Genomic DNA, 14,450 nt, shown 5'->3' on the forward strand with positions numbered 1-14,450 from the left:
ACCTTCCCTCCCTCACAAACCCTTAATAATTTATAAATTGTTATTATTTTTTCATGTCTTACACTGACCAATGTCTCCCTTCACCCACTTTCTTGTTGTCTATCCCCCTGGGAGGGGGTTCTATGTAGATCATTGTGATCGCTTCCCCCTTTCTCCCTCCACCTTCCCCTTACTCTCCTGGTATCACTACTCTTATTATTGGTTGTGAGGGGTTTAGCTGTCCTGGATTCCCTGTTTTTCCAGCTCTTATCTGTTAGGTAGAATTGGGATCATGATAGTGGGGTGAAGGAAACATTAAAGAGCTAGAGGAAAGTTGTATGTTTCATCAGTGCTATACTGTACCCTGACTGACTCTTTTTCCTCCCGGCGACCCTTCTGTAAGGAGATGATCAGTTGTCTACAGATGGGCTTTGGGTCTACACTCTACACTCTACACTCCACACTCCACACTCCTCCTCATTCACATTGATAAAATTTTTTCTTCTTTGTCTTTGATGCCTGATACCTGATCCCATCAACATCTCATGATCACAGAGGCTGTTGTGCTTCTTTCATGTGAACTTTGTTGCTTCCCTGCTAGATGGCCGCTTGTTTAACTTCAAGCCTTTAAGACCCCAGGTGCTATATCTTTAGATAGCTGGGCACTATCAGTTTTCTTCAGCACATTTGCTATGCACTAATTTGTCTTTAGGAAGGGGTGAGCATCACAGAATGCCAGGTTATTAGAACAAAGTGTTACTGTGTTGAGGGAGTACTAGAGTAGAGGCCCAATGTCCATCTGCTACCTTGATACTTAACATATAAATATATATGTCCATAGGTTTCCCTATCCTTATATATAAATATATTTACACATGTACATGCCTGTATTTGGGCCTCTATAAATGCCCTTTGCCTCCTAGTTCTTTCCTCTATTTCCTTTTACTTTCCTCTTTCACACTATCATGTTTGGCTTTCATTTGGGTTTCATTGCCCTTGATCAAGCCCTACCAGGCATCCTATACTCTCCTCTCCATTGATTTTAGATCACTTGTTCCCTTGTCCCTGGGTTTGTTAACACCCACTTCCTTTCCCTGACTCCACTCTCCCATGTGTCTTCCTCCCACCCCCCACACTCTTGTTGGTCTCTTGTTTTCTCCTCTAGATTGTTTATCCCACCCTCCTTATCTAGATAGACATGTAGAGACAATAATAAGCATAAAAACAAAACAATAAAACAAAAACACCCTAAAACAACAACAGCAAAACATCAACAATAAAAGAAGAGCCTATAAATAGTTCCAGGTCTGTTTGTTGGCTTTTAGGAGTGTTTTCCGGCTCCAAAATCTATTTGTGGTATTCCCTGGGAACGTTATTGCTTTGCTTCCCTTGCTGCTCTGGGTGGTTTGTTTTAAAGGACTATGGCAATTTATTCCCTTGATAACAAGGTCAAAATTATTTTAACAAACCAGCTCAATACTCTGGAGGAGAAATTAGATAGTGTCTGGCAAAAGTGTTTGTAGAAGTTCAAAATGAAGCCAGTGTAAAAATAGTCAACTTACAGAAAAGCACCTTACCAGCCAGCTGTGTGTTACATAAATAAGCTGGACAGGAATGTACATTCCACGGGCAAGAGACCGCAAAGCCAGTGACACAAAGACAAATTAGTATTATTACAACTTTAATATCAGTTTGTATCTGATTGTAGATTTAGTCAATGATTTGTTGTGGCAAAGTGTGTTTACAATTAAAGAGCTTATTTCCCTAAGTTTCAAGTATAAAATGTAATATGGTACTTTGTTGCTATTTTGAGACCTTCTATGTTTTGCTGACACCCAGGGAAGGTTTATGTTCATGTAATGATCTACAGAATACTGTAAAAATATTATTTTAAAGTGCACAAAATTGATCCTGGCATTCCTGAGTGGTACAAATGGGTTAAGTGCCCCACTTGAAAAGTTTGTTAACCAGAAAGGTAAGGGGAAGGTGGGGGGAAAATGGGGGAACCATTACAGTGATCTATATATAACCCTCTCCCAGTGGGACGGACAACAGAAAAGTGGTTGAAGGGGGAGACATCAGTCATTGTAAGACATGAAAAAGAATAATAATTTATAAGTTATCAAGGGTTCATAAGGGAGGGAGGGAAAAAATGAGGAGTTGATACCAAGGGCTCAAATATGCGGGGAGGGGGGGGATATTTTGAGAACAATGATGGCAACAAATGTACGAATGTGCTTGACACAATAGATGTATGTATGGATTGTGATAAGAGCTATATGAGCCCCTCAAAAATGATTAAAAACATAAAAAAAATTTAAAGTTTGCTCTCTAGAAGCACTGTGAAAGAGAAAGAGGCCTGGTGATGTGCTTCTGAAATAACACACAGCTTTAAAAATCCTACGGAGCAGTTCTGCCTTGCCTGCACAGGTAGTTGTTGTGATTGGAAGTGACTCAAGGCCAACAACAAAAGAACCAGTCTGGTTTTTTTAAACTGGGAAACGTTTCAGGCATATGATATTACTAGAGCGTACAGATGCTCACCTATCCTCAACAGTCATTCATTAAGTCATTGACAGTCTTGTTGCCTCTTTGACCATGACTTTGAAGCATATCCTAAATACCATTGCTTGTCTGAAAATATTTTAGGAGTTGTGTACTAAAAAAATAATAACATTAGCACACTTTAAAAGGCTAACAATTTATAATCATCAAAATTTCCAGTTGTCATAAATGTCATTACTTTTTAAAAAAATTTGAATTAAATCCTCTTCCTTTGTTTCCTTATAGTGTATTTTGCTGATTCCCAAGCTGTCAGAATTTTCCAGTGTCAATATGCAGTGTTTGCTAATTGCATCCTAGAGGACCCCTTCAACAGGTTCCTCTGTTGTCTGTATTTCCTGTACTTTGCATTTGTTCCTAGAGGCTTGATCAGGTTCTGGTTTATGTGAGGGAGGAGAGATCACTTGTTAAGTGGTGCTTTTTATTTTCCAGGAGACATGATTTCAATTTCCCTTCATTTTTTAGCCAGAGTATTTTTAAAGAAAAAAAATGATTGGAAACCGCCATTCATTTACTTTATGATGCAGTTTCTAAAGAAAGGGAAGGATAAATCTCGATTAATTTTTGTTTTTGTTATTGCTGGTTGTCATCATAGTGAACTGGTTTACTAACTTCCTGTAAGGATGATCAGCTAGCTTGTTGGATTTGATATCAGTTATCAGCGGATTTAAATTGTGGATGGACTTGGGGATTTAAATTTACAGTCATTGGGGGTTGCAAAGGTATGATTTACCTTAGTACCCCTGTTACAAGGAACCAGCCCTTAAAGCAAGCCTTCAGCTAGCTGTCTGATGCTCTAGGGAGGATGGTGAGGTGTCATTGCCTTGTTTATCATAGTTCCACTCATTGGCCAATCAATCACTCACAGCCACTTCTCCGCTCCTCCTCCACCACTTCTCCAATTCAGTCCCCTCAAGTCCTCAACTGCAGGCTACCCGCACCCCACCCCCACCCCCATGACTGTCCTACCAGCCAACCAATATCCTGCACCTTTCACCTTTTCTCTCTCCGCTCCTCTTCTTCCCGCCCTTCCCTTCCTTCCCATTCTGTGTCTTTCCCTGGGGTATCTGCCACCAGCCTATACCTCGTCCTGCCACGCTAAGGACTTAGAAAGGGCCCTGACTTCACGGATTCAGCCTTTGGCTCCCCCAATAGTTGGCTGCTCTGTGGGCATTAAAAACATTGCCATTCAAAGGTTCATTACTATAGCAGCAACACACATTAAGTCTTTATTATTACTGTATTGTGTTAAAGATGTACAGTGTATCTGGAAGTGCTTCTTTTATGGTTTTTAAAGAAGGTTGCCAAATACCATATACTAACACGTACATTTGGCTGACATCCAGCTCTGGATATTCTCTTTAGTTTAAGTTACCCATCCTTTGTTTTGATCCAATAATGTAATCCATATTTCAGATTTTCATACACGCGTCTCTGTTTAAACCTTGCCACCACCACCCCATCCAAATCATGTGCCGTTCTTTTGTGCTTCCCCTCCAATTGTTTTAGCACATTGTGCTTAATTTAATCTGTTCACCACAAATAACAATGGACCCCATAACTCCACTGGATGTAAATGCAGCTAGGTGATTTCTAGACAAGAACGGTACACGAGACTTTTTTGTTAGAGTACCATAAGGAAATGGTATATGTAATATAATAGTGTTCGTATAAAAATTGTTTGAAAATACGATAACTTTGTATAGAAAATAACCCTCCCCCAAAAGGGAAAGAAAACAACCATCCATATTGTGATACCTGTTTATCTCTTCCTTCAACTGATTGTAAAAATCGGGCTTGTTTTTGATTCAACTCTTTTCATTGTGTCCACTGTATCTGAACATTTGCAAGTATATGAGGGTATACCCCAAAACAATGGATGTGATGAGGTGGATAGTACATTGGGCGTTTGTTCCACCAGGTCAGACTGTTAATAAAGCTTTCTATTAGAAGTTTTGAAAAGATTGCATAACAGTGTGTGACAAAAAAGGCCTGATTGTGGCGGTGGGGAGGGGGAGGACTGGTTTTGCCACCACCACAATGCACCTGTTCACACAGCCATCTCGGTGGGCCAGTTTTTGTCAAAAAACAGCATGCCTCTTGCCCCATGCACCTTACTCACCTGATCTTGATCCCTGCTACTTCTTTTCCGTGATGAAAGAGGGACACGAAGGGACAGCGATTTGACAACTTAGGAAGAGGTGAAGAAAAAATGAGGGAGGTGCTTTCAGCCATCCAAACACGAGTTTGAAAAATGTTTCCAAGAATGGAATTGCAGATTTGACAAATAGATTGTCACGGAGAATATTTTGAAGGTGATAAGATTATTTTGTAAAAATGTTTTAAATACATAGGGGGTGGGTACACCCTCGTAAATGAAATATGATTAAAATGTAATTCCTATCTTAATATCAGTTTTCAATATTTTTATTGTTAGAATGGCTACTTAAAAGTAAAAAAATGCATTTCTTGTATTTCATTGTATTTGCACTTAGTAAATATAAGACAAGCTGATGATTGAAAACAAGTTATTTATAGGAGCTTGCTTTGCTTACTAGGCAAAAATACTAGATTTTTGTAAAATATTAAGTTTGTGAAGCCATTCACATGTTAATTTTCACTGTTGACATCTTTATGTCTCACAGGCATGTTGAAGTATTAAGTCTCAGTTGTTGAAATAACATCACCTCAATGTCTTAAAAAAAAACTATCATCTTCTCAGTTACCAGTCTTTTGCAGCTCTTGGAGTTGTTCCAATTTTAGTATATGTGCTGCCAAAACGAGCACACAGCTCTTGGAGTTGTATTACACTTAACTTTCATCATTAACTTAAACTCCTTGAGGATGATAGCATGTATTATACTAGAATGGAAACCCAGCCAGTCCATTTTGAACAGCCCTCCCCACTGGTAAGAGAATGATTCTAAAAGTTCGTGGAAAAATAAAATAGAAAGATGGTGGAATTATCCCACAAACATTTCGAAAATCCTTTCATACATATTTTGTTTTCATTTACCATTTGGAGTCAATTAGTTTGTAGTCCCCCTGGTAGGCATATCAGTTGATAATTTTGTTGATGATGGATACTGGTTTCATTATCATGACTGCAATGATGGTTTCACACATATATATGTATCAATACATACTAGTTGTAAGTTTAAATATATACAGTTCATGGAATGTCAGTTACACTTTAATGAAGCAGTTTAAAATTCTCACATGACCTGTCTCCCATCAGTAAGTCATTACTATATTAGTCACTGTGTCTCATTCTGGGAACTGTCAAGCTCTGCACACCTGTTCCTCAAGGATTTTGTTTGGCTTCTGTCCCTCTACTTCACTGTCATTGGTAACTCTTGCCTGTGGTCTTATCCCCCACCCCAGTCACCTTCCATATGCACCAGATGCCACTGCCATTCCTGTAGGCACCAACTGTTGTTAGGAAGCCACTCCTCTTGGTGGGTTGGAATCTGGTCTGTAGAGCAGTGAGCGGTCAACACACATACACAGGATGGAAGGGGCCTCCCACTGCTTTCTCTGTCCCCAGAGCTGAATGGGACATACACGAGCACCAACTGTAGACATATATCCTTACGATTATAGTGGATGTGTCAAAAATATGTGGTATACTAGCAGATATTAGTATGAAAGAAAGTTGGGCCAGCTCAGCAGATTCCAATGAGCAGGTATTATTAGATACTCTGTTGGTGTTTCTTAAAGTATCCTCTACAGCCTAAGAATGACTAGAATTACTGGTTTGATTTCTGCTTCCCTCTTACCATTTCTGAATCAGAACTTTGGGGGATGGGCCTGGAAATGGGCTGCATTTTATCGAAATGTGAACAACAAGATGGAACTACCCAGAATGGCAGAACCTGGCTGGAAACCAGGACAGAAGCAAGAGGGCAGTGGAGATGGAGCTTTTGCATAGTTTATTTTGTCTGTGACTTCCTCGTGTGGTAGAAATAGGAATGTTTTGGCCCTCAGGTAGCATTTGCCTCCCAGGTATATATAGCCATTTAATGCTTTCGAATTTACAACATGTATTTTTATGTTCTGTAGTTAATCTGTTTTGAAGTTACATCTTTAAAATTTTGATGAATTAAAATTTTCTTTTTCTTTTCCACAGAACTCAACAAAAATCCAGTGGAAGGCTTTTCAGCAGGTTTAATAGATGACAATGATCTTTATCGATGGGAAGTCCTTATTATTGGTCCTCCAGATACACTTTAGTAAGTATGATGAAATTGGCATTTTCAAAGTAGAACTGTTAATTCATTGCACATTATAAACTTATTTTGACAGTGAAATACACACAAATGCATACGTATAATCATTTAGGGAACAGATGATTTGAATGGCTGTACTTAGCCCCATTTACACTGTTTGATCATGTCTAGGGCTTTTGTATTCTGCCTTTTTTTGTTGTTTATTTTTGGTATTCTGCTTTAAGCACTGTCTAAAGCTCGTTACCTTCTTAAGTATATAATAGTTTCTGAAATTCAGATAGCTTTGATACCTGGAATACATGTATTATAGAAAAGCTATTCTACAGTGAGGTTATATATAACTTTTTTAACTTGTTTGCCCCAGAAATCAGATTAGTCTTGCTTAATAGGCCAATATCCACTGTCATTGAGTTGCTTCTGACTCATAGCAACTTTACAGGACAGGGTAGGACTTCCCCGTAGGTTTCTGAGACTGTAAAGCTTTATGGATTAAAAAGCCTCATCTTTCTCCTGCAGAAGAACTAATAGTTTCAAACTGGGAACCTTGAAGTTAATAGCTCAATGTCTAACCCACTATGTCACCAGGCATATACGAAGAAAATACTCTATTGAAACCTTTCTCTCTCCTCCCTTTTCTTCTGCCTGCTATGCATTTACCCCCAAAGAGAACAATTGTCAGGTAGTGTTTAGCTTAACAATTCTTAGCACTTTGTGAGCTTAAAGTATGCTCACCGCCATTAAGTGGGGAGCTGCCCCATGGGTTCCCAGGGCCATAAGTCTTTATGGGAACCTGATGCCACATTTTCCTACCCCAGAGAGTTGATGGGTTCAAACTGCCAACCTTTTGATCCCTTTAGCAGCCAAGCACTTCAATCCCTGTGTTACCAGGACTCCTTCATTAAACCACAGCATTATGTATTCCAGATTTTCATGTAGAACATACTGTATACACATGTGTCTCAAGACTGGAAGAACTTTTGAGATCTCTACTTGCAGGCTTCAAAAAGTTAATGGACAAATTGAATAAAAAGATATTGGAAAAATAGGGGGATGGAGAAAGATACTAAGACTGTCCATGAATTTTTCTAAGTCTCCTTATATTTTACTAGTCTGATGTCCACAGAATACTGGTCCGAACCAAGGTTTTCTGACCCGATAGTGAACTTCCCCACTTGTACACAAAAGAGCCATCACAACCCTGAAGTATTAGTTTTCTACGTGTGCTATGCACATTATATGTGCTCCTGCAATTTTTAATAGTCATATCCCAAAATAATAGGACGTTCAGCTTTTTCCAGTTTACGAAGGGATTAAGGTATAAAATAATCTTTTAGCTGATTCAAGAAAAAAGGAAAAAAAACCCTTACTACCAAAAGTCATTTAGATTAATAGCAACCCTATTAGGACAGAGAACTATTTGATAGGTTTTGAGGATGTAAATCCTTGAGAGTGGCAGGCAGCTTCCTCTTTCTCCCTCAAAGTAGCTGGTGGGTTTGAACTGTTGAGCTTCTTAGCAGCCCAAATCTTTAACCCACAGTGCCACATGGGCTCCTTTTAACCTGGTAACCAGCTGTTAATTTAATGATTTAAAGTTATACATCGGAATGTAGTAATATCAAAGAATAATAGAAATTGAGAAGAAAAATATGTAATATTTCAAGTAATGCATTTTAAAATTCAAAGACTACAATCATATGTTCTGCCCAGGCTGTTTGTAGACCACTTAAATTTATTAGCATTTAATGGTTTATAAGAAGTGTCATGATCTCCTACTGTTAGTGACTAATGTGAATTCCAAACTAGTAATATGTCCTATACTTTTTATGGGAACTGATCAAGAATATTGGGTAAAAAAATGAGTGGCCTTTCCAAAGGCATACAATTGAGCAATAGCAGGGAAAGATCTAGATCTGAGTTTGTTTCTTGGGTACTACCATCTCACTCAACCATTGCCTTTGATAATACTCAGCAAGCGTGGATTTGGGCGCCTTAGACTTATTCTTTTTTTTTTTTAATGCTTTTAGATCCAGATACCCTATGAGAGAAGCCCCTGTGGAGTAGTGGGCTACATAATGAGCTGCTAATCACAAGATCAACCCTTCCAACCCACTAGTCACTCTGCGGCAGCCATTCTCAACTTGGGGGTCGAACAACTCTTTCACAGGGGTCGCCTAAGACCACATTTCTGATGGTCTTAGGAACTGAGACACCTGTTCGTCTCCAGGCAGGTCCACCCACATGCAGATACACCCACATACGGGGTCACCATAACATGAGGAACTGTATTAAAGGGTCGTGACATTAGGAAGGTTGAGAACCACTACTCTGTGGTCTGTGATCTGCATGGTCAGTAGTTCAAACCCCCCAGCAGTTCTGTGGAAAGACTTTTCTATATCTGTAAACAGTTTCAATCTTGGAACGCACAGGTGTCACTCACTAGAGTCAGCATTGACCCGATGGCAGTGAGTTTGGTTTTGGTGTGAGCCATTTTGTGAGAGAACAGTGAGGCTGTCTGCTCCCATCAAGATTTACAGCCTTGGACACCCTATGGAACGGGTTTCTACTCTGTCCAGTAGGGTTGCTCTGAGTTGAACGGACTAGATGTTATTTCTCAGCTCCCCACCCCCAGTAAAACAGCTGATAGGGAAGAAAATACAGAGTACATCTACAGTAGGAGGAGCCCTGGCGAGGCCGGGCTGTGGAGCTGCTCTGTATTGGGCTTTTCTGTGGTCTATAAAGGGGTTTGTACTTGTTTACAACTACTGCCAATTAGCTTTTTTTTTCCATGTGTATTTCCCAATGGTGTGTTTGCTCTGGGATCAGTGCAAACCAAGATGACTCAGTTTAGTCATTTCCATGATTTTAGGGCTTTTAAAATTTTTATTTAAGATAGTGGTAAACCTAGAGGTATTTCTCTACAACCCTATGGTTATTTGAAAGCATATATCTTACCCAAGTTCTACTGTATAAAACCGTAGATACAACCTGGTGCATGAGCCTGATGATGTCAGTGTCTGTTCTCTTGGGTTTTTCAACCATTATGCATTGCATGAGGCGTTTACTCCAGGGAGACACAAACATTCCAGTTACAGAAGCTTGTTACCCTTTAAGTCTTTATGAGAGAAGGGGAGAAATTCCTTTGAATTGAAGTTTATAAGGAAGCCAATCTTGAGCCCTTAACTCTAGAGAGTTCAGGAGACTTCTAGACTTTTTCCCCCCTTTTCATCAACTAATAGAATATAGAATATCTCTAATAATGATTAATGGTGGCATTTTCATTTATACCTTCTGCGTCATACTCATTGTGCTATGAACAGGCCATTCTTTTCTTTCTTTCTTTTTTTTTTAACATTTTATTAGGGGCTCATACAACTGTTATCCCAATCCATACACACATCAATTGTGTAAAGCGCATTTGTACATCATTCTCAAAACATTTTCTCTCCATTTAAACCCCCCCGACATCAGGTCCTCATTTTTCCCCTCCCTCCCCGCTCCCCCCTCCCTCATGTGCCCTTGATAGTTTATAAATGGGTATTTTGTCATATCTTGCCCTGTCCGACGTCTCTCTTCATCCACTTTTCGGTTGTCTGTCCCCCAGGGAGGAGGTCACACACAGTTCCATGTAATCAGTTCCCTCTTTCCTACCCATTCTCCCTTTACCCTCCCTGTTTTGCCACTCACACCACTGGTCCTATAGGGCTCATCCGTCCTGGATTCCCTTTATTTTCAGTTCCTGTCTGTACCAGTGTACCTCCTCTGGTCTAGCCAGTCTTGCAAGATAGAATTCGAGTCATGGTAGTGGGAGCAGGCCATTCTTTTTACTGATAAAAAAACTCATTTCTGACATTCAGCATGCATTCTGATTTGGGATGAGGGACAGCAGAAACAAGTAGCATCTGTTTCTGGACTCTGAGGAGCCTTTGGAGACTGTCACCATGCCTTCCTAATTAGAGTGCCTATGGCACCTGGGCTGTAGTTTATCATCAGCACTCACATACTTTGATATACCATGAACAATGAAGCTTTAAAGCAGTTCATAGGCAGCATAATAATCCAAAATTATTTGGACATGATTCTGAATTAATCATCTTTTCTGTAATGTAGCCAAAGCTACCAAATTAAAAAAATATGTTTTAAAGCCCTAAAAAAGAGAATTAAGGCTTTAGCCCCTTTTCCTTTTGGCAATTTCTTACTTTGCATGGTTGCAAAAGTAAAGGAAGTTTTTTGAAATTGGCATTTATCCTCCTCATTCATTTAGTTCTGAATTTTTTTGTACTCTTATTTATGCTAGACGCAGGAAAATAACCTTAAATTAGCTAGTCACTGCTTCCAATGAACTTACACTTCAATTGGCAAAACATCACTGCATAGTCTTTTAGTAAACTTAAGTAATACCCTTGGGGACCCTTGGTGGCAGAGTGATTACATGCTGGCCTGCGATCCCCAGTTCAAAACCCCCAACTCCTCCACAGGAGCTGACAGGGCTTTCTACACAGGGAAAGAAATACAGTCTTGGAGACTCATGGGGTTAGTTTTCTCTTGTGCTGTAGTCGCTAGAGTCAGAGGCCACCCGATGGCACTGAGTGAGTTGAGTGAGATGGATGTAGGCACAGGGTGCTTGCTCTGTGGCAGGTTTTTGGTATATTGAGGATTTTTTCCTAGAGGAAAGGATGAAGAGTTTATTCCAGGGAGACACAAACATTGTGAGTTGTTAACTAGTTAGAAGGCTTTCAGCTACAAATAACAGAAATCTGACTCCAGCTGTCCTAGAACATATGGAAATGTGTTGCCTTGAGATTGAGAGCAAAATGGCAGCTGCATAGTTTTGAGCATCTTCTAAAGCAGGCGTCCTCAAACTACGGCCCACGGGCCACATGCGGCCTGCCAAGGACATTTATCTGGCCTGCTGGGTGTTTTTGCCCCGTTTGTTTTTTAACTTCAAAATAAGATATGTGCAGTGTGCACAGGAATTTGTTCAGAGTTTTTTTTTTTTAAACTATAGTCCGGCCCTCCAACAGGTCTGAGGGACTGTGAACTAGCCCCCTATTTAAAGTTTGAGGACCCCTGTTCTAAAGGAAGCAGGGAAGGTAACCGCTTGTGTATTTTGTTGTCCTCTGGGACTATAGAAACGTGTCCCCACCCCCCACCCCCAAAGGACCTCTCCAGCAGATCCTGCCTTTGGGCTCAGTTGTCACAGTCGAGTCATTCCTCACCCAGCACTGGCAAGGTGGATGAGATCAGTATAGTTGGCTTGGGTTACTTATGGGGTCGGATAGATTTTGAGCTGTCCAATACAATGTTCACAGCTAGAGTAAGAGGAATTAAGTAGGCAGTTATTCTGGCAGTGGCAGTAAGAGATGAGGGAAAGTGGAAGAAAGACGATTAAAGAGGTACCTTGTGTATACCCACGCATTGCCATCAAAGTCAGTTCTGATCCATAAATCTAACCTTCTATATGTTGTGCTGCAAACCTCAAGGCTAGCAATTCGAAAACACCACCAGCCACTCTGGGAAAAAGATGAGATTTTCTACTTCTATAAAGAGTTACAATCTCAGAAACCCACAGGGGCAGTTCTGCGCTGTCCCCATGAGTCAGAATCGACTTTCACTGACCTTGAGTTTGCTTGTGCGTGGGCTGGGGGGTGGGGATGGCTCTGTAAAAGCTGGTGTGTTGTTTCATGGTGGCATCACTAGAGGGCACTCCATACTCTTTATACCCTATGTTCTCACAAAGTGCTGTGTGCAGGCATTGCTTTGAGACTGATAGGTGCCATGAGTATTCATTTAAATAATTTACTTCTCTTTAAGCAGCATTAACTTTTTACGGTTCTGCCCATTAGTGAGTCTTCTTATTGCTATTTATGAATAGATTTTTGAGTCTGCCTTTCTAGGCAGCATGTATTTTGAAAGTGGTCTGATAACCTGTTTTCAAACAATATGGAATAGTCACTGATAGCTACAGAAATTAAATTTTAAAAATCATTTTACAGCTCTTATCAGAATCCATCCTTCCATCCATTGTGTCAAGTACTTTTGTACATATGTTGCCACCATCATTTTCAAAACCTTTACTTTCTACTTGAGCCCTTGCTATCAGCTCCTCATTTTCTCTCTCTCCCCTTCCCTAAACCTGTGATAATTTATAAATTATTATTCTTTTTTCACGTCTTACACCAACTGTTGTCTCCCCTCACCCACTTTTCTGTTGTTCGTCCCCCGGAAGTGTCGATCCTTGTGATCGGTTTCCCTTTTCTCCCCCTATCCTCCTGGTATTGCTATTCTCATTATTGGTTCTGAGGGGTTTATCTGTCCTGGATTCTGTGTGTTGTGAGCGCTTACCTGTACCAGAAATTAAAATTTAACGTAAAAGTAGCAGTAGGCTTTATAAGAAAGTTTTAGGTTTTTACAAACCTGAATATACTTGGGCATTTTATTAACGAATTGTGAGTATACACATTTAAGAAATAAATCTTAATTCCTATTATTAATTGTTACTTTACTTTAAATAGTATGTTTTGTTTCTTATCACTGACAGTATCAGAAAATTTGCAGACTCTTAAGATTATATATGTGTATCTACTTGTATTTATAGGAGCCCTGGTGGTGTAGTGGATTACCAGTTGGGCTGCTAACCACAAGGTTAGCAGTTCGAAACCACCAGCCACTCCGAGGGAGAAAGATGAGGCTTTCTACTCCTGTTAAAAGATACTGTCTCGGAAAACACACAGAGGCAGTTCTACTCTGCCTTAAAAGGTCGGAATCAACTCAATAGCAGTGAGTTTGGTTTTGAACTTATTATCTCCTTATTTTGAATAGGTACAAGAAATGAAGAGTTGGCTAATGGGCTTTGGGGATAACTTTTGTTTAACTCACCAATCCTTAAAATTATTACATGTGGCCCAAACAAATATTTAAACTTGATCTTACTAGTTTAATTTCTAGTGTGAAATCTCTGTGTCTAGGAAGTGCTCTGTATCCTGTTCTGTTGCTTGTAGGACCCAAAATTGGAAGTAATAAAACTATTTTATCAGAGTAATGGATCAGTTGTAGAATATGGCAGGTAAAATGAACGAAAAGGAGACATACCAACAAGGTGCACATTAAACCACAAAGTTGAGTAGGATTTCAGAAGACAGAGTAAATATTGTATATCATTTCAGTAAATGAATGGCAGAATGATAGGGTCTGGTAAAGCGGGATAATGGGACTGACTGTAATACAGTTTAAACAGAAAGTTGGGAGCTCTCATGGAAGAGACACGCTAAACGCAACCAAAACTCGCTGCCGTCAAGTTGATTCCTACTCAGTGACTCTACAGGACAGCAGAACTGCTCCTTTGGGTTTCTGACACTAGAGAGCCTTTTATTTCCATCTTTTAATTATTTGGGAGGGGACGACCTTCCACATACCATACAATTCAATAAATTTCTATATGTACAATTCAGCGCCATTGATTGTACCCTTCATGCTGTACAACCATTATTGATAGCGCACTGCAAATTGTTCCACCACCATTAGAACAAACATACTGTCCCTAAGCAAAAACTCTTCCTTCACCCACAATCAAGTCTGGTTTCTACTAATTCTTTTTAATTAAATTTTTTTTCCCTACTTCTTTTTAGTAATTTTGTTGATATAATGTTCACATATTATGTACTTCCATATTTAAGAGTTGTG

General features: G+C 39.7%; 1 protein-coding gene across 1 annotated transcript in view; it reads left to right on the top strand.

The window, feature by feature from the left end:
• Positions 1-14,450, top strand: part of UBE2G1 (ubiquitin conjugating enzyme E2 G1) — a 107,197-nt gene that overhangs the window by 64,487 nt on the left and 28,260 nt on the right. The window contains exon 2 of the mRNA XM_004716193.2: positions 6,668-6,773. Coding sequence (XP_004716250.2) covers positions 6,668-6,773 — 106 coding nt within the window. The remainder of the gene's footprint in view (positions 1-6,667; positions 6,774-14,450) is intronic.

This window comes from Echinops telfairi, unplaced genomic scaffold, assembly GCF_000313985.2.
Source record: "Echinops telfairi isolate 266 unplaced genomic scaffold, ASM31398v2 ScPeMD7_2010;HRSCAF=2546, whole genome shotgun sequence".
In the NCBI taxonomy this organism is placed as follows: Eukaryota; Metazoa; Chordata; class Mammalia; order Afrosoricida; family Tenrecidae; genus Echinops; species Echinops telfairi.